Source organism: Neoarius graeffei, chromosome 17, assembly GCF_027579695.1.
Source record: "Neoarius graeffei isolate fNeoGra1 chromosome 17, fNeoGra1.pri, whole genome shotgun sequence".
Lineage (NCBI taxonomy): Eukaryota > Metazoa > Chordata > Actinopteri > Siluriformes > Ariidae > Neoarius > Neoarius graeffei.
Window position 1 is genome coordinate 12,044,197 of NC_083585.1, and position 20,255 is coordinate 12,064,451.

The following is a 20,255-nucleotide window of genomic DNA, read 5'->3' on the forward strand; positions in this document are numbered from 1 at the left end:
GACCAAAGTTATTCATCAATCGCTGTATCAATAAATGAGGCTGAATAGTGTTGAAGGCAGATGAAAAATCAACAAACAACAATCTAACATGGTTGTTAGGAGTCTCAAGGTGTCTATAGATATAATTCAACAGAGTTATGGTAGCGTCCTCAACCCCCCTCTTGGTCCTATATGCAAACTGCAGTGGATCAAGGTGTTCTGTACGTTTCAACAATTCAGCTTTAATCAATTTTTCAAATGACTTCATGACTAATGAAGTCAATGCTATAGGCCTAAAATCATTTAGACATTTGGGATGTTTGGATTTAGCAGCTGGAACTATTGTGGACATTTTCCACACATCAGGCACCTTCTGTTGAGACAGAGATAAATTAAAAATATAATAAAAAATAGGGCCTAACTGTGCAGCACAACTAGACAATAATTGACTGCTAATATTATCTGGGCCGGGACTTGTTCTCCTTTTGCAATATTTAAAGGTGTTAACAACAGACTGAACATCAAAGAAAAAAGGGGTGTGTATAGAATATTGTATTCTATCTCTTAACTCCAATATATCATTCCTAAAATCATGTACATCGAATCTAGAATAAAATTTGTTTAACTCTTCTGCCAGAACAGTATCAGAGGTGAACCTATCTAATGAGATACTTTTCTTGGCATTATCATTTAGGCCAACCATAGTCCTAATACAGTCCCATGCTGAACCCATATTGTTATTGCTAAACTTATTTTCTAGTTTTCGCTTATAGGATAATTTAGCTTTCCTTATTTCCCGTTTGATTTCCCTTTGAACAGACACAAGCTCCATAGAATTACCCTGTTTAAAAGCCTGCTTCTTTTTGTTTATCAGAACTTTAAGATGACTATTTACCCAGGGTTTACTGTTTGAGTATGATTTAACAGTCTTTACAGGAATAATAATATCCTCACAATAAGTTAACCATGAACCGACTACATCAGTGAGTTCGTTGATGTCGGAAGAGGATTCAATGAACTCCTCTCAGACTGTGCTATCTAGACAGCTCTGGAGAGTCAACGTGGCCTCTTCCGACCACACTTTGATGTTTCTGGTTGTCACCTTGCCCCTCTGCAAACATGTCTTATATGATGGCACCAGATACACACAGTTGTGGTCCGCTAAACCAAGGGGGGGTAATGGAATTGATTTATATGCGTTTTTAATGGAACCATAACACTTAGCCAAAATCTTGTCCTTTCTGGTGGGGCAAGAAACATACTGATAAAAATTCCTTAAGGATTTGTCCAATAAGCAATGATTAAAATCTCCGAGCACAAAGTTCAGGGCATCAGGAGATATTGACTGCAAATTATGCACGCACTGTGAGATGAGCTCTAAGGCATTTTTTTCGTTAGCCTTTGGGTGAACATAGGCGACCGTAACAAAGATCTGAGGGAATTCTCGAGGCAGGTACATTGGGCGCATAGACAAAGAGAGCAACTCCACATCCTTCGTGCAGAGTCTCTCTCTCACTAGAACATTTTTGCACCAGCGGTCATTTATGTACGCACATACCCCGCCACCGCATGATTTCCCAGTGGTCACAAACAACCTGTCGGAGCGAAACGGAACTCCGAACCCATCTATAGCCAACTCCACGTCAGCGTCCCTTTCTCCGAGCCAAGTCTCAGAGAAAGCTAGGATGCAGGCGTCTCTGAATGAATGTTGGTGGCGAACGAGAGCCTGGAGTTCCTCTGTTTTATTACAAAGAGAACGAGCGTTGGACAGGATAATTGAGGGCAGCGGTATGCGGGACAGGTGTTGCCGTCTCATGCGCTCTCGAACCCCGCCTCTCCTGCCTCGCTTCCTCAATTTCCTTTTTGGAGATCTGAAGTGATCCCTTTTCTCATAATCTCCAATTTCCTTCAGGACTGGTAAGACCAGGTCTGCAGGAGGTCCACTGATCACAGATTTTTCAAATTTGAGCAAATAGTCTCTTGAGTATTGAATCCTACTGGGTTTAGATGCTGCCAACAGCCCCAGTTGCAATACAATCACAAACGCCGTCAGTAAAAGAATCGGAATCAGATCCATGACGCCGGCCCGATTCTAAACAGATTCACATAAGCAGATTTACATACACATTCAAACAAAAACTATCGAAAATGGCCTTGTTAAAAGAAACTTTGACAAACAAACAAACAAACAAACAATGCTTCCCACTGCCGCCGGTCGCTGCGTACGCATGCGCCCTACCGTACCCGTACCGTACTGATGGACAGGGTCCTCCGGCCCCACACCACCTATGCGGCCGCATATCTTGACATTTATAGTAACGACTGGCAGCGGCACCTGCAACACCTGAGGGCCGTCCTTAGGTCGCCGAGGCGGGCGGGTCTCACTGCCAACCCGAAGAAGTGTGCAATTGGGCGGGTGGAAGTACGGTATCTGGGCTTCCACTTGGGCAACGGGCAGGTGCGTCCCCAAATTAATAAGACAGCAGTGATTGCGGCCTGCCCGAGGCCCAAGACCAAAAAGGGGGTGAGACAGTTCCTGGGGCTGGCTGGCTACTATCGTAGGTTTATATCTAATTATTCGGACGTCACCAGCCCGCTGACTGACCTCACTAAAAAGGGGGCGCCAGATCTGGTCCAGTGGACGGAGCAGTGCCAGCGGGCTTTCTCTGAGGTAAAGGCTGCACTGTGTGGGGGGCCACTATTACACTCCCCTGACTTCTCTCTCCCTTTTGTGTTGCAGACCGACGCGTCGGACAGAGGGCTGGGGGCGGTGTTGTCCCAGGAGGTGGAGGGGGAGGACCGCCCCATCCTCTACATTAGTAGGAAGCTGTCGGTGCGTGAGGGGCACTACAGCACTATTGAGAAGGAATGCCTGGCGATCAAGTGGGTGGTCCTCGCCCTCCGTTACTACCTGCTGGGGCACCCTTTCACCCTCTGTTCGGACCACGCGCCCCTCCAGTGGCTCCACCGCATGAAAGATGCCAACGCGCGGATCACCCGTTGGTATCTGGCACTCCAACCTGAGTTGGGCGGTGGGGGTATGTGGCAGCGGGGGCGTGGTCAAGCACCGGTCTGTGACAGGAGGGCGGAGCCAGGGAAGGTGAGTGGCAGAATCACTACACCTGACGGTAATTAACCTGTGTTTGTGTGTCTTCCCAGTAACCGCGCCCTATTTAAGGAGGCAGAGGGAGAGCAGAGGAGAGAGCTCATCCCGGGACTAGAACAGCGCGTGTGTGTGTTTTTCTCTAAAGCATAAAAGTAGGCTGTTACACTGGAAAGTCTGACAATAAAAAGCCTATTAGTACCAGAAGCTTTGTCCTGCCGTCCTCTGTGCTCCACCCACACTTCAGAGAGCTCTACAGTATTACATCACTCTCCCCGATGGAAAATGAGCGTGCAATATTGTTAATATTGCATATTGTCAAGACAACGTGACGTCACACATCAGAGCTCATGCAAAGATCCAATGACAAAACTTTTCTGCTGCGCATGCGCACTATCATTTCTTTCTCGGGCGGTAGAGAGAGAAGATGGGGTTAATTCAGTGCTCAGTTTAAAGGAACAGTCCACCGTACTTCCATAATGAAATATGCTCTTATCTGAATTGAGACGAGCTGCTCCGTACCTCTCCGAGCTTTGCGCGACCTCCCAGTCAGTCAGACGCAGTCAGACGCGCTGTCACTCCTGTTAGCAATGTAGCTAGGCTCAGTATGGCCAATGGTATTTTTTGGGGCTGTAGTTAGATGCGACCAAACTCTTCCGCATTTTTCCTGTTTACATAGGTTTATATGACCAGTGATATGAAACAAGTTCAGTTACACAAATTGAAACGTAGCGATTTTCTATGCTATGGAAAGTCCGCACTATAATGACAGGCGTACTAACACCTTCTGCGCGCTTCGGCAGCGCATTGATACGGAGCTCAGATATCAATGCGCTGCCGAAGCGCGCAGAAGGTGTTAGTACGCCTGTCATTATAGTGCAGACTTTCCATAGCATAGAAAATCGCTACGTTTCAATTTGTGTAACTGAACTTGTTTCATATCACTGGTCATATAAACCTATGTAAACAGAAAAAACGCGGAAGAGTTTGGTCGCATCTAACTACAGCCCCAAAAAATACCATTGGCCATACTGAGCCTAGCTACATTGCTAACAGGAGTGACAGCGCGTCTGACTGCGTCTGACTGACTGGGAGGTCGCGCAAAGCTCGGAGAGGTACGGAGCAGCTCGTCTCAATTCAGATAAGAGCATATTTCATTATGGAAGTACGGTGGACTGTTCCTTTAAGCACTAAATAAATAAACTGAAAAAGACGCGCTGAACAGCTGAAAGGCTACCAAAACTTCACTGGATATTCTTCACGCATATAATCTTCCGCATTAAATATGGAAAAGAGACACGTCAGAGGTGTAAAACTTCCACACTAGCAAGTGACTGACAGTTTGTACACAAGCATGGCCGCAGGGTTTGCTTCATTAAAAGCGGAAGATATACTTTGAAAGAGAAAGATATGCTGAACACCTGAAAGGCTACCAAAACGTCACTGGATATTCTTCACACATTTACAAGAGAAAAACATTCCATCAGACATCAAAAAACTGGAAAAGAGAGCAATAGCATAAAGTTCTATTTGGGGGTGAGGAAAAGTGACAGAGACTTTTACAAGAGGACTTCACTCAGCCTCCCTTTTCTTTTGAACAACTGCAATGTAACAATTAATTGCTACCAAAAATAACTTTGAACTTGAACTGTCTACCTGGATATAGCTTGTATACAAGTTGTTGTTCAGGCTTTTTGGACTTGTACCATTTTTATTAGGGCGGCACGGTGGTGTAGTGGTTAGCGCTGTCGCCTCACAGCAAGAAGGTCTGGGTTCGAGCCCCGTGGCCAGCGAGGGCCTTTCTGTGCGGAGTTTGCATGTTCTCCCTGTGTCCGCATGGGTTTCCTCTGGGTGCTCCAGTTTCCCCCCACAGTCCGAAGACCTGTAGGTTAGGTTAACTGGTGACTCTAAATTGACCATAGGTTTGAATGCGAGTGTGAATGGTTGTCCGTGTCTATGTGTCAGCCCTGTGATGACCTGGCAACTTGTCCAGGGTGTACCCTGCCTTTCACCCGTAGTCAGCTGGGATAAACTCCAGCTTGCCTGCAACCCTGTAGAACAGGATAAAGCGGCTAGAGATAATGAGATGAGACCATTTTTATTGTTAGAACTTTGACTTTGTACATTGGATTGACAGAACACTGAATTACTTTCGATCAGAATCAGCATTCAATATTGGTAAGTTACCCCCCTGTTCTTAACTTTTTGTAAAATCTATAATTGTTCCATCGAATATGAATAATAATAATAATATTGGCTGGCTTTTTTCATGGTATATCAGATATATTGCATTCAGTTACTCATCTTCGACTCGTTCAATATCATACTAGCTGAATGGAATACATCTGATCTACCACTCAAAGCCAGTCAATATTATTTAAATATTTCACTCAGATCTGCAATGAATTTTGTATGAAAAATGCAAGTTTTTCAACATAAGATAAATTTCACATCTTCAAGACGTGATGTTCTTTTTATTATAGATACAGTCACAAAAAAGTACCCAAATTTATCAAAACAATTCACTGATTTATTCATGGTGACACGTACGTATAGAAATTTATTCTAGCCACATTCACTGGATATGAGCAATCATGGGTTCTGATTGGCTACTCTACAACTAGGCTATCAGTTCATACACCGTGAGTAGAGAAAAACAAAATGGCACAGCGTGTTGCTGAACCAACCAAGGACGAAATAAAACTACTCAAAAACAATTATAGCATTTTTCACAAATTGCTACTGTCATTTCACCGGTTTCTTTACGTTCTAAGCGGAAATGATTGTCAGACATTTTGTAAAAAAAAAAAAGTTATCAAATTTGCAAAAAATAAAAATGCTCCATTTCCTAAAATCCAGTAAATGTGGATATAACAGTTATTTCACTCACTCAATCTCATCGTACATGGCTTATAGCCTACTCAGTGCTCTGCACCTCGTCAGCCATCAGCTCATGTACAACTCAATTTCGTGGAATAACTTGCGCGCGCGCGCACACTTATGTATACTGCATAAAATCAGTATATGCTCACAAGCAACACCATTAGTGTTCACTACACTTCACTAGTGTTCACCCATCAGAGACAAACTACAATTGACTCAAGCAACACAAGTGATTCATCATTCTCCAGTGTGAACACAAGACAACAAAACAAAGTACGTTACCGTTGTCTTATGATCTCAAGATTTTCTCCAATTTCAAGGTGGCCTTTGGGTTTGAATTCAAACTCTGTGGTAGATACAGTGCCATATCAGATCAATTTATAACAGTGTATATGCAAGCAAAGGATTAATAAATAAATGCATAAATAAAATGATACAAAAATCACCTGTGATATAAAACAAAATCCACAAGAAAGGCTTTAAAAGCAAGGAAGGCTGTCAATAAAACACTTATTTTACTCTTATTATTAGGCAAGTACACTCAAATGTGCCATGAAATTTAGTGATATTCCTGCTTAAATGAACTATTTGAAGAATAGGTAAAATAAGAAGCAAGATCCTATTGCTGTTATATATGGTGTAATGCATGTACCAGCTTTATGTCCGACCATTTCAACCACTTTCGCCTGGCTCTCATCTCCAATGGGCTGGGGGGGGGGGGGGAGAAAAATAAAAGTTATCCACCACTTCAGCAGTAATGCAAGTATTCTATTATTCACTGCTTAAACATTATTAAAAAAAAAGGTACATCAGACAGCTTTACAAAAAAAAATCATAAATAGTTGGTATCCTCCAATAGTTGGTAACATTTTGGCTTCCCAAATTAGGAGTTGCAATTAGGATTCACATGTTTTTATTTTGTTTAATTTACAAATTAATTCTACAAATATTGATCTAGCTAAAATGATGAGTTTTGTGCGCTGTTATTTTGAAATGTTACTGGTGCTATTACTTTTAAAAATGTTGGACTGTACATGCCATTTTATTTATTTTTTTATCCTGACATACATAGCAATTCAGCAATAAAAACGGACAAATTTCTCTGTTCGTTCACCTCTGCTAGTTCAACAACACTGAAATGAGAAGTACCCTTTCAACACATCTCTTCATTTGAACTGAAATCAAGAAATGCAGGCTCACCCTTCCCACTAAACTAGTAAGTCACTGCAAGAAGTACTGATGGAATTGCAAATTGTCACTTATTGATATATGATAATGTTCAAATGGTACAACTATCCTAAATTATTCATTTGAGATATGGGGAAATTTATGTCCATTTGGGGTCATTTGTGAGCCTCTCAAATTAAACAAGTTCATTAAAATAAAGGTAAAAACTTAGCTTGTAATGTGAGATCTGTCACAATTAGAATTATGATGCTCTTTAGTTTTAAGATGAAAGAGGCTCGACAACGTACCAAGATGCTATAAATGTTATATTTTAAATTTCCTTAAATTTATAATGTACAATTAAACCAGGGGTTTCAAATATGTGCAAGTCATTGTCTGTAACGAGTATTTCAGCTGCTTTCTTAGCTCAGTCTCTCTTGCAAAAGACAAGAGACTAACCTGGTGAGATACAAGTTAAATAAAATACACCAGGCAGGCCAAGTCTGGCCCAATAAATGTCCTTATCTGGTCCAACAAATGAATTTCTAACCTGCATTCTAAATTACATTTGTCCTGTGGACCATACTTATTGAAAGATTTTTTTTTGTTGTTAAAGAGATACATGTTATTCCACTGTGGGGACAAAATTGAGCAATAAACTCAGGGCCATGAACTCACAAATGAATGATTAAAGTGTGCAAGTGATACATAATTCTTTATTAACAAGCTAAAAATGCATTTCTCTTTCAAAAATAACGATTTAGGGTTTTTCCTAAAGAAATGAATCATCAATGACAATTTTATAGTAAGGTTTCATTTGTACAATCGTTTCCAAAAAAAGTTGGGACACTAAACTGTAAATTAAAAAAAATAATGTTATCTGCAAAATCATGGGATCACCCTATATATTTCATTGAAAATAGTGCAAAGACAACATATAAAATGTTGAGATGGAGACATCTTGTTTTTTGGGAAAAAATTATGCCCATTTTGAATTTAATGGCAGCAACATTTCAAAAAAAAGTCGGGACAGGAGCAACAAAAGATTGGAAAAAGTTGTGTAATGCTTAATAATAATAATAATAATAATAATAATAATAATAATAATAATAATAATTCCACAAAAGTTGGGATGCTCTGTAAAATGTAAATAAAAATAGAATGCAATTTAGATTGCAAATCTCTAAACCCATATATTTCTGACAATAGAACACAGACAACATATCAAATATTTAAACCGAGAAAATTTAGCACTGTAAGAAAAAAAAAAAAAAAAAAAAACTAATTTTGAATTTGATGTCAGCAACACATCCCAAAGAGTTGGGGCAGGGCCATGTTTACCACTGTGTAGCCTCCCCCTTCTTTTAACAAGGGTCTGCAAATGTCTGGAAACTGAGGAGACCAGTTGCTGGAGTTTTGGGAGAGGAATGTTGTCCCATTCTTCCCTGATACAGTACAAGATTCTAGCTGCTCAGCAGTTCTGGGTCGTCTTTGTCATATTTTTTGTTTCATAATGTGCCAAATGTTTTCAATTGGTGAAAGGTCTGAACTGCAGGCAAACCAGTTCAGCACCCGTACTCTTCTACTACGAAGTTATGCTGTCTTGCTGAAATATGAAAAGCCTTCCTGGAAAAAGATATCATCTGGATGGGGGCACACTGTTGCTCTAAAACCTGTATATACCTTTCAGCATTGATGGAGCCTTTCCAGATGTGCAAGCTAACCCATGCCATAGGCACTAATGTAGATGTAATGTACTCTGCATCACACAGAGATGCAGGCTTTTGAATCGAGTGCTGATAAGGCGGATGGTCTCCCTCTTTTTTTAGTCCAGGGGATGCAGCATCTATGGTTTCCAAAAATAATTTCAAATTTTGATTTGTCTGATCACAGAACACTTTTCCACTTCACCTCAGTACATTTTAAATGAGCTTTGGCCCAGAGAAGATGGTGGCATTTCTAGATCATGATCACATATGGCTTCTTTGCATGATAGGGCTTGAACCTGCATTTGTACATGGCACAGCAAACTGTGTTCACAGACAATGACTCCTGGAAGTGTTCCTGAGACTATGCACTGATTTCCATTACAGAATCATGCCTGCCTTTAATGCAGTGCCACCCAAGGGCCCAAAGATCACAGACATCCAATATTGATTTTCAGCCTTGTCCCTTGCACACAGATTTCTCCAGATTCTCAGAATCTTTTGATTATGTCCTCTAGATGAGATATTCAAAAAGTCTTCACAATTTTATGCTGAGGAACATCACGGCTCGAAATTCGTGGTGGTCCGGTCGCCCGAGGCGACTTAATTTGTCATTTGGCAGGTAATTCCTGTCACTAGCCAGCATGGCTGGCTATTTGGGAAAAAATAATATTTTATTTATTTATATATATATATATATATATATATATATATATATATATATATATATATATATATATAGCGAAGATTCAGACACACCGTTAACTAAAGCCGCCACATGTTAAGCGTGTGCTGTGTCTGTGTTAATCGATGTGTTTGTCGGCAGGACGGAAAATACCGAAGAATTCCGAATCATATCGTGTACGAGTCAGGCTGTCGGTTTTTTCACTACTGCACATGCATATAACGCATCTCGTTGAATATCGCGATAGTCATGTTATCAAATTCAATAGATGTGGCCACATTATCGCCCATTTAAACACGTGTTTTTGTTGTTTACATCTACATCTGCCAAAGCTACGTTGCGATGTGGAATTTTCTGAAAGGTGTACAGAAACTGCCAGAGACGGGGACAAAGCGACCTCGGTCTGAAGAGGAGGAAAAAGGCCGCCGATAAAGCGTACGAGAAGGAGAAACGACAAAGGACTTGTAAGCAAACGTGGGAGCAGGGTAGGCCTTGGCTGCGATACGATTTTTACGGAATAATTAATTTTTTTCAAGTTGATTCCTAGTCAATATGAAGCTCCTAATGCTTTCTCTCTCATAAATGGTTAAATACAGAAAGCATGTCGGACATATTTTGGGTGCTATAGCCATGATAAAGTATATTTGTTTTCAATACTCATACACCAAGTTGCCAAGTTTTCCAATACTGTATATTATTATTTGTTGATATATTATGGTGCTCTGTGTTGTTCTCATTTATGTATTTAACAACAGTATCAAAATACTCAGGTCTTGAAATAAATGCACATTAGTCATGAACAATGGTAACTACTCTCTTTTGTGTTATTTTTGACAGAAGTAAAATTCATACATGAACAAATTTTGGCTAGTTGATTTTCTGTTTGGGTAGTTACTTTGGAAGGTAACTAGTCCGGCTGGCTGGTGAAAAAAAAAATATGAATTTCTAGGCCTGATTATTCTGAAATTGTTCCACAATTTGTAGATGCACTTTTTTGCAGATTGGTGAATCTCTGCCCATTTTTACTTCTGAGAGACTCTGTCTCTCCAAGATGCTCTTTTTTATACCCAGTCATGCTACTGAGCTGTTGTCAATTAAACTAATTAGTTACAAAATGTTCTTTTAGCTCTTTCTTGGACCACTTGCTTTTCCAGCCTGCTGTTGCCCCTGTCCCAACTTTGAGACGTGTTATTGCCATCACATTCAAAATGAGCTAATATTTTTCTTTAAATGGTAAAATCTCAGTTTAAAATTGATATGTTGTCTATGTTCTATTGCGAAAAAAAATATGGGTTTGAGATTTGCAAATCATTGCATTTTGTTTTTATTTACATTTTAGACAGCATCCCAACTTTTTGGAATTGGGGTTATATTACAGGTTCACTGACAACAGGTCAGTAAAATGGTTGAATATAAAAAGAGCATCCGAGAGAGGCAGTGTCTCAAAAATAAAAATGGGAGGGGTTCACCACTCTGTGAAAGACTGTGTGGGCAAACAATGCAACAATTTAAAAATAACATTCCTCAACATAAAAATGCAAAGAATTTGGAGACAATAACCTACGGTGCGTAATATCATTAAAAGATTCAGAGAATCCGGAGAAATCTCTATGCAAGGGACAAGGCCGAAAACCAATATCTTCAGGCCCTCAGGCGACAATGCATTAAAAGCAGACACGATTCTCAAGTGGAAATTGCTGTATGGGCTCAGGAACCCTTCCAAAAACCACTGTCTGGGAACACAGTTCATCGCTGCAGCCACAAATGCAAGTTAAAACCATACATAAACAATATCCAAAAACACTGCTGTCTTCTCTGGACCTGAGCTCATTTACAATGAACTGAGGTAAAGTAGAAATCCTGTGGTCTCACAATTCAAAATTCTTTTTTGGAAACCATGGATGCCGCATCCTCTGGGCTAAAGAGGAGAGGGACCAACCAGTTTATCATCAGTGCACAATTCAAAAGCTGTTCATCTGTGATGGTATGAGGGTGCACAAGTGCAAATGGGCAGCTTATACATCTGGGAAGGCACCATTAATACTGAATGATAGACAACCCCAGGCAAAAATATGGAATCACTACACTTGGAGGATATTTGTTCACTTTTTTTTTTTAAACTTTGTGGCAAAAGTCACACATATGACAAAACTATTTTAACAGCTGAACATTCCAGCTTTGTAAAACATACCTCAAGTAAATTTAAATTATTTTAACTAATGGCATTTTTTTCCTGATCAACTAGACGAAAAATTATGGAAATCACTCGATGATGAGGAAAAAAAAAAAATTATGGAATCACCTTGTAATTTGTTTCTTCATTTCTAAAACAAATACATGAACAAGTCTACATTTGCAAATTAGTCTGCAGTAAAAAGAGGGTGCTTGCAGACCTTAACGAGCTGTTGCACCTCCCTGACTGAAAGGAAACACTCAGTACATTTACATGCACATCCAAATCGAGCTGCTGTCGGTGATCAAGCAAAGAGTCCCAGCAGGGGTGCCAGAGAAATGCAATCCTACATGGACACAAGGCAATCGACCTATTGTGTGAGGTACATTGTGCACCCGAGCCACAGGTGGCGCTACACGCCCCATCGTGTTGGTACACTTCCAGTTGTCGTCATGAAGAGCTATTCAAGAGTATAATCAAAGTTATGAGCAGTGTTGCCAGATACTGCTGACGTTTTCCAGCCCAAAACATGTTCAAATCCGCCAAAATGCACTTAAAACCGCCCAATCTGGCAACACTGGCAGTTCCATGTTCACAAGTTCCGTGCTCAAGCTGTTAGGCTTGCTCTAACAGACCGTATGGCTACAAACTGTCCTGCGCAGACCACCGTTTTGTGAGACAACTTATTTTGCACAATTGTATATTTTTCTAAAGTCCATTTTTTGCTTACAATTTAACTTATGTCTTAATAAACACACAAAGTTCAAAAGTTCAATTGTTTTGTTTTTATTGACATTCTTAAGATGTTGGACATTTTATATATATATATAAAAAAAATACACTGTGTATTTTATACACTGTGTATATATATATATATATATATATATATATATATATATATATATATATATATAAAAATCTCCTTCTCACCCCCGGCGGGGGGGTGGTATCCATGTCATCCTCAAGCTCGGGTCCTCTACCAGAGGCCTGGGAGTTTGAGGGTTCTGCGCAGTATCTTCGATGTTCCTAGGACTGCGCTCTTCTGGACTGAGGCTTCAGATGTTGTTCCTGGGATTTGCTGGAGCCACTCTCCCAGTTTGGGGGTTACTGCCCCAAGTGCCCCCACTACCACGGGGACCACGCAACCCTTGACCTTCCACATCCGTTCCAGCTGCTCTTTCAACCTTTGATACTTCTCAAGTTTCTCATGTTCCTTCTTCCTGATGTTGGCGTCAGCTGGGATCGCCACATCTATCACCACCACCCTCTTCTGCTCTTTGTCCACCACCACTATGTCCGGTTGGTTAGCCAGGATCTGTTTGTCAGTCTGGAAGCTGAAGTCCCACAGAACCTTGGCCCTGTTGTTCTCAGCCACCTTCTGTGGTATGGCCCATTGGGACTTGGGCATTTCTATTCCATACTGGTTGCAGATGTTCCTGTATACTATCCCAGCCACTTGATTGTGCCTCTCCATGTACGCTGATCCAGCTAGCATCTTACACCCTGCTACTATGTGCTGGACTGTTTCAGGGGCTTCTTTGCACAGTCTGCATCTTGGGTCTGATCTACTCTGGTAGATCCTGGCCTCTATGGCTCTTGTGCTTATGGCCTGTTCTTGTGCTGCCATGATTAGTGCCTCTGTGCTGTCTGTCAGTCCTGCATTATCCAGCCACTGGTAGGATTTCTTGATATCAGCCACTTCCTCTATCTGACGGTGGTACATGCCATGTAGGGGTTTGTCTCTCCAGGTTGTCTGTTCCTCCTCCTCCTCTGCACTCTCATCAGGGTTCTGCTGCCTGAGACATTCACTTAGCAGTTCATCCTTTGGGGCCATCTTTCTGATGTATTCTCGGATTTTCGATGTTTCATCCTGGACCGTGGTCTTGACGCTCACTAGCCCTCGGCCTCCCTCTTTCCGCTTAGTGTATAGTCTCAGGGTGCTGGACTTGGGGTGGAACCCTCCATGCATGGTGAGGAGCTTTCTAGTCTTGATATCTGTGGCTTCTATCTCCTCCTTTGGCCAGTTTATGATACCAGCGGGGTATCTGATGACTGGTAGTGCGTACATGTTGATGGCTCGGACCTTGTTTTTACCATTCAGCTGACTTTTCAGGACCTGCCTTACTCTCTGGAGGTATTTGGCTGTGGTTGACTTCCTTGTGGCCTCTTCATGGTTTCCATTAGCCTGTGGGATGCCAAGGTACTTGTAGTTGTCTTGGATATCACCTATGTTGCCCTCTGGTAGGTCAATCCCTTCAGTCCGGATCATCTTGCCTCTCTTTGAGACCATCCGGCCACACTTGTCCAATCCGAATGACATCCCTATGTCATCGCTGTAGATCCGGGTGGTGTGGATCAGCGAGTCTATTTCTCGCTCATTCCTGGCATACAGCTTGATGTCATCCATGTAGAGCAGGTGGCTGATTGTTGCCCCACTACGGAATCGGTACCCGTAGCCGCTCTTCGTGATGATCTGACTGAGGGGGTTCAGGCCTATGCAGAACAGCAGTGGTGATAGCGCATCTCCTTGGTATATGCCGCACTTGATGTTGACTTGGGCAATGGGTTTTGAGTTGGCCTCTAGGGTTGTCTTCCACATTTCAATTGAGTTCTGTATGAAGGTCCTTAGGTTCCTGTTGATCTTATACAGTTCCAGACATTCCAGTATCCATGTGTGTGGCATTGAGTCGTAGGCTTTCTTGTAGTCAATCCAGGCAGTGCACAGGTTGGTCTGTCTCTTCTTACAGTCTCGGGCGACTGTTCTATCGGCCAGTAGCTGGTGCTTGGCTCCTCTGGTGTTACTGCCAATTCCTTTCTGTGCCTCGCTCATGTATTGAGCCACATGCTTACTCATTTTTGCCGCAATGATGCCTGACAGGGCCTTCCATGTTGTGCAGAGACAGGTAATTGGCCGGTAGTTGGATGGGATGGGTCCCTTCTGGGGGTCCTTCATGATTAGGACTGTCCTGCCTTGGGTTAGCCATTCTGGGTGGGTTCCATCCCTCAGCAGCTGGTTCATCTGTGCTGCTAGGCGTTCATGGAGTGCAGTTAGCTTCTTCAGCCAGTACGTATGGTATTTTTCCACCTCAGCTCTTGGTGGGTCTGACCGGTTGTTGTTCCCCTGCCATTGAGAGTACACCTTGGCTGGTTCAGTGGAGAACAGCTTGTTTATTCTCCTGGCCTCTCCTTCCTTGGTGTATCTCCTCAACCGGGTGGCCAGAGCTGTTTGTCGCTGTTTGGCAGTTTCGAGTGCCTCTGGTATGGAGAGTGAGTTGTACTTCCTGGGCGCCCCTTTATTCACCATGTTCCCTTTCTGTAGTTCAGCTAGCTGGCTAACTTCTCTCCTTGCTGCCTTTATCTTGGCCTCTAATCGTCTCTTCCATGGTGGATACTGTTTGTTATGTCCCGAGCCCACCTGGTGTCCAAGCATCTCCATGATTACTGTTGCTGTACTGTGTATCAGCTTGTTGGTCTCAGTGATGGTTCTTGTGGAGATTGTCTTCAGAGCAGCATTCACATCTACTAGTAGATCTTCTGAAGGTACTTGGCAACTCAGCTTCGGTATTCGTCGGGGGCTCCAGGTTTCCAGTTGGGTCACGATCTTCCTTCTCAGGTCAGCAGCTCTTGTGTTGAGGCTGTTAGCTGTTGGGGCTTGGTACCCAATCTCTGGTTGTGGGGATGATGACATCTCCCCGCTGACCTGTCTTCCTGGCTCCCCCTTGCCGTAGCATCGTTGTTGTATTTCATTAATCTCTAGTTGTGATAGCAGATTTCGATTATGGATGTTGGAACACTGGGCTAATAGCTGTTTCTTTGTTAGCCTTGATTGTGGGTTTCGAAGTATCCAATGGTCCCACATTCTCCGCATGTATCCCCTCTCTCTGGGATTGCTTGTATAGTAGCATTCCAGCAAATCCGTATTTTCTGTCCTCGTCCATCGATGTCTTGTTCCAGTAGCCAATTTCTCATCAGTTTGCCCTGGTTCCCTAGCAACTGACGCAGACCTTGTTGACCCGTGTCTGAGCCGGTATGACTCTATCAGTTATGTTTTCACTCATTCCTGAGGTAGGCTGATATATCATGAGGGGTTTTGCCTAAGGACCCTTACTGGATGATGTTTTGCCCTGACCGGGATTCGAACCCCGATCTCCTGCGTCGTAGTCAGTGAGCATTACCACTGTACTATCCAGCTGATCCACTGTGTGTGTGTGTGTGTATATATATATATATATATACACACACACACACACACACACAGTGTGTGTATATTTATATATATATATATATATATATATATATATATATATATATATATATATATATATATATATATATAAATATATACACATTTTATTTACACTGTGTGTGTATCTATGTATTATATATATATATATATATATATATATATATATATATATATATATAATACATACATACACACAGTGTAAATAAAGTATATATATATATATAAAAATATACACACACTGTGTGTGTATGTATGTGTGTATATATATATATATATATATATATATATATATACACACACATACATACACACACAGTGTAAATAAAGTGTGTATATATATATATATATATATATATACACACAGTGTGTGTGTGTGTGTGTGTATATATATATATATATATAAAAATATACACACTGTGTGTGTGTTTGTATATATATATATATATATATATATATATATATATATATATATATATATATATGGCATTCCTCTCATAAGGTGCCTTATTTAAGCTGCTTTAACCTGCCTGCTTCCTCTGCAAGCCATTTTTGCAACCCACCTCCAACCCAGCGCCTCCTTTTACTGTTCTGACCTGAATGTCATTTCTGTTTTCACTGATGTCTGCTCATTCTGTACCCCAGGCAGGGTCTTTGCTGCTGCTCTCCCTGCCTTAAGCCTTTCCATGTAGGCACATGGAAGGGCAGGAAGGTCCCAGAACAGAGCCAGACCACCAAATTAATTTGTTGCAATGTAAATAAAATTCTTTGACAAAAGTGGTCCTGACTGAAGTACAACTAGTTTATCAGTTCCCAAATATTTTGAGTGTTAAGTTGTTGTGCTTCTTCTATCACATGTACACTTGTGAAATTCCTCTCTGCATTTAACCCATCTGAAGCAGTGAGCACACATACCCAGAGCAGTGGGTAGCCATTAGGAATGTGAGACATTCCTAAAATCCAAGAACAAGATTCTTTAAAAAAAACAAAACAAAAAAACATTTGAGCAGTTTCCCTGCCAATGTTATTGCAATATTTATACTGGTATGGAGCTATAATGTCATCTAAGGTGAATATGTAAGCAGATACTGTGGATTCATTTTTCCCCAAATGATTTCAACTCTTTTAGTGACCTAGAGTAGACTGAATCCCTACCACATCTGGATGTGTTCTGTTGGGAAGCCTCAGAGCTTGACAATAATATTCCTCTTCCAAGTCACTCCGTCTTGAGTACAGCTGAATCAACTTTATTCTGATCTTCCGGCCTTCTTCTCTCAAAGACTTGTATGCCAAAAGCTAGGAGGAAGAAGACAGAGAGAATTAGTAAATCAAACTCTCTTCCTCTCTCCTTAAACATTAATACCACTAACAGACCCAAATATAATACTCTCCTATCCAAACCCAAAATTATGTTTAAATTAAAAGCCAAACTAATTTAACAATACTAATTACAAATGAAATTCCCACTACTTTTAAAACTCAACTCCAAAATTATGTTTGTAGACAGCAACTGCTCCGCGTGGGTTTATATATATTATATACACACACAATATATATATATATATATATATATATATATATATATATATATATATATATATATACATATATATATACACATACACACACACACACTCTATGTGTGTATATATGTATATATACATACACACATTCATACTCATGACTCTGATTGGGGCGGCACGGTGGTGTAGTGGTTAGCGCTGTCGCCTCACAGCAAGAAGGTCCGGGTTCGAGCACCGTGGCCGGCGAGGGCCTTTCTGTGCGGAGTTTGCATGTTCTCCCCGTGTCCGCGTGGGTTTCCTCCGGGTGCTCCGGTTTCCCCCACAGTCCAAAGACATGCAGGTTAGGTTAACTGGTGACTCTAAATTGACCGTAGGTGTGAATGTGAGTGTGAATGGTTGTCTGTGTCAGCCCTGTGATGACCTGGCGACTTGTCCAGGGTGTACCCCGCCTTTCGCCCGTAGTCAGCTGGGATAGGCTCCAGCTTGCCTGCGACCCTGTAGAACAGGATAAAGCGGCTAGAGATAAAGAGATGAGATATGAGATGAGACAGCAACTGCACAGGGCTGTTCAACAATGACCCGGCAGATTTACTATGCAATTCCTACAGGGTCAGGTTGCTTTTATATTAGCAAATACACTACACATTAGTTCAAGTTATAATTTAAAAAAAAAAAAAAAAACAGTCTCTGAGAGGTGAGATATCACATTACAATTAACGATGCATATGGTGTAGAAGACTGAACTTACACCAGGCAGGATTTTTTCATCATGCTGCTCCTGTAACAAAGAAAAGATTTGCATCAAATTCTGCATGTAGACTGTGAACCTAGAATTGGTGTGCATGGCTTGATTTGACTTCTTTATTGAAGGTTTAGACAGGGGTGTCCAAACTGATCCATAAAGGGCCGTGTGGCTGCAGGTTTTCATTCCAGCCATGCAGCAGCACACCTAATTTGGCATATTCAGTCAACTGACACACCCACCCTTTAAATCAAGGGTGGGTGTGGCTGCAAGTATTTGACTGTGTGAAGACAGTTCAGTTGATTGAATGAGCCAAGTCAGGTGTGCTGCTGCATGGCTGGAATGAAAACCTGCAGCCACACGGCCCTTTATGGATCAGTTTGGACACCCCTGGTTTAGAACCAGAGAAGTGCAAGTGACTTTTAATAAACAGAAAGGTGAAAAATATTGGCCAGACGTTGTTAGGTCTTTAAAAATTTCATAATGGCCAATTCAACTAGACATGTGCTCAGTGCTCAACACTGTGCACCATTATAGGCACACAAAGTAAATTGGAAACTTTTGTGCCTACTACTTTGACTTGTATTATGACAGCTAGTCAACTATTTGTTTTTTAAGTAACCATCATGTGTAGGTCTATGTTCCTATGAGAGAAATCAGTTTTTTCAAATCATTAAGAATGGTAAATCGTCATAATTTTACATTCCCTGGTTTGCTAGTTAAAGCATCAAGTCAGATATATCACTTTATGAAGTAATTAAAAGAAACCGAAATAGCTAAAAGAATATAATCCCCCCGCGCTCCTGTTCCACACTCCAGCCCAGTTGGTGGCGGTGCACCTTTAAGTTGGTTTGCCAACCGCCAAAAAAAAAAAAAAAAAGGTCTACGTTTATTTGTCAATAAGCAGACTACAAAATGTTAGCAGTGGTTGGTTTTGTGTAAGCACCCATTAAGCTCAATGCTCTCAACTTAATTTTAACAACAATTGCCTGTATAATACAAGTCATGTTGATTCAAAGTGTTCCTTCTTTGATTGTTGTGTTTCTCTGCACTGGCATGTCCATTTCAGTAAAAGCACAACTTAACATGATCCGATGAGGTGCACAAACACTGAAAGGTCACACCATGTTCGAATCATGATGGTTTCAAATAAACTACAGAACGCCACAAAAGGTACACACTGACCACAAGAGTCCGGACTTGGTCACTGATCATTTTCTTACGTTCCTCCAGCTCGTGTATCTCTTTCTCTACCTCTTGTAGTTGCTTCCATGCTGATATCTAGCAGACAAGAGAAAAACTGATAGCTTGATTGATTTAACGTTATGAGATCAAACGAATAATTATCAGAGGTTATTATGCAGTGTAAAGGTTTAGCACATGATATTAAACTGATCCTTCCTTACAATATTTCGGACATCGACTGCCCTTAAATCTCCTTTCCTGTTCTCCAGCTCAGTAATAACTTGGTCGGTGTGTTCACAGATTCGCCGCATGTCCACCTCAGGTTTATCACTGTATCCCTGCTTAATGTGCTCGAAAAGGCTACTCCTGCTCTGGGCACGGTTAGAATACGAGCTGAAAATCCGTCCTGGTGTATTACACACATATTGTTTCACTGTTGACATGAAGAAAAAAAACGAGCGAAATCGTGTGACAGTTCCTACGGAGGACGCCATTTTACTCCAGTGCACTTGAAAATGGCCGAACACCAAACGACTTTCGTCCCTACATAGTGTGCGAAATCATTTCATTCACACTCACCCAATTCACGTCTTCTACCAGATTTTAGCCGCGCCCACATTTTAAAGGCTTTACGACTCGAACCGATGACGACATTTTCTGACATTTCGAGATACAGTGTTGCCAGATTGTGGGCGGTTTTGAATTCTACTTTGCGGGCAAAAAATGGCTTGGGCTGGTTGACGAAAATTGGGCGGGTTTGACGTTAGTTCGGCGGGTTTTTATCAGATGTTTAGAAATATTTCGCACCAACGTTCTGTGTGAGAATGCAGCCAGAGACACTTATATAGCCTTAGAAGGACTTTGAT

The 20,255-nt window shown here is 41.3% G+C and overlaps 1 protein-coding gene across 2 annotated transcripts in view; it reads right to left on the minus strand.

Annotated features, from left to right (window-relative positions):
• Positions 1–19,942, minus strand: part of sars2 (seryl-tRNA synthetase 2, mitochondrial) — an 83,913-nt gene extending 63,971 nt beyond the window's left edge. Inside the window, exons 1-6 of one of the 2 annotated variants that reach the window (XM_060943724.1) lie at positions 19,611–19,939; positions 19,390–19,485; positions 18,211–18,240; positions 17,095–17,235; positions 6,618–6,672; positions 6,248–6,311 (exon numbers count right to left, since the gene is read on the minus strand). In XM_060943724.1, coding sequence (XP_060799707.1) covers positions 6,248–6,311; positions 6,618–6,672; positions 17,095–17,235; positions 18,211–18,240; positions 19,390–19,485; positions 19,611–19,883 — 659 coding nt within the window. In that variant the 5' untranslated portion in view covers positions 19,884–19,939. Of the gene's footprint in view, positions 1–6,247; positions 6,312–6,617; positions 6,673–17,094; positions 17,236–18,210; positions 18,241–19,389; positions 19,486–19,610 lie in introns of both variants that reach the window. The other variant, XM_060943725.1, reaches the window with a different exon arrangement.
• Between the last annotated feature and the right edge of the window lie 313 nt (positions 19,943–20,255).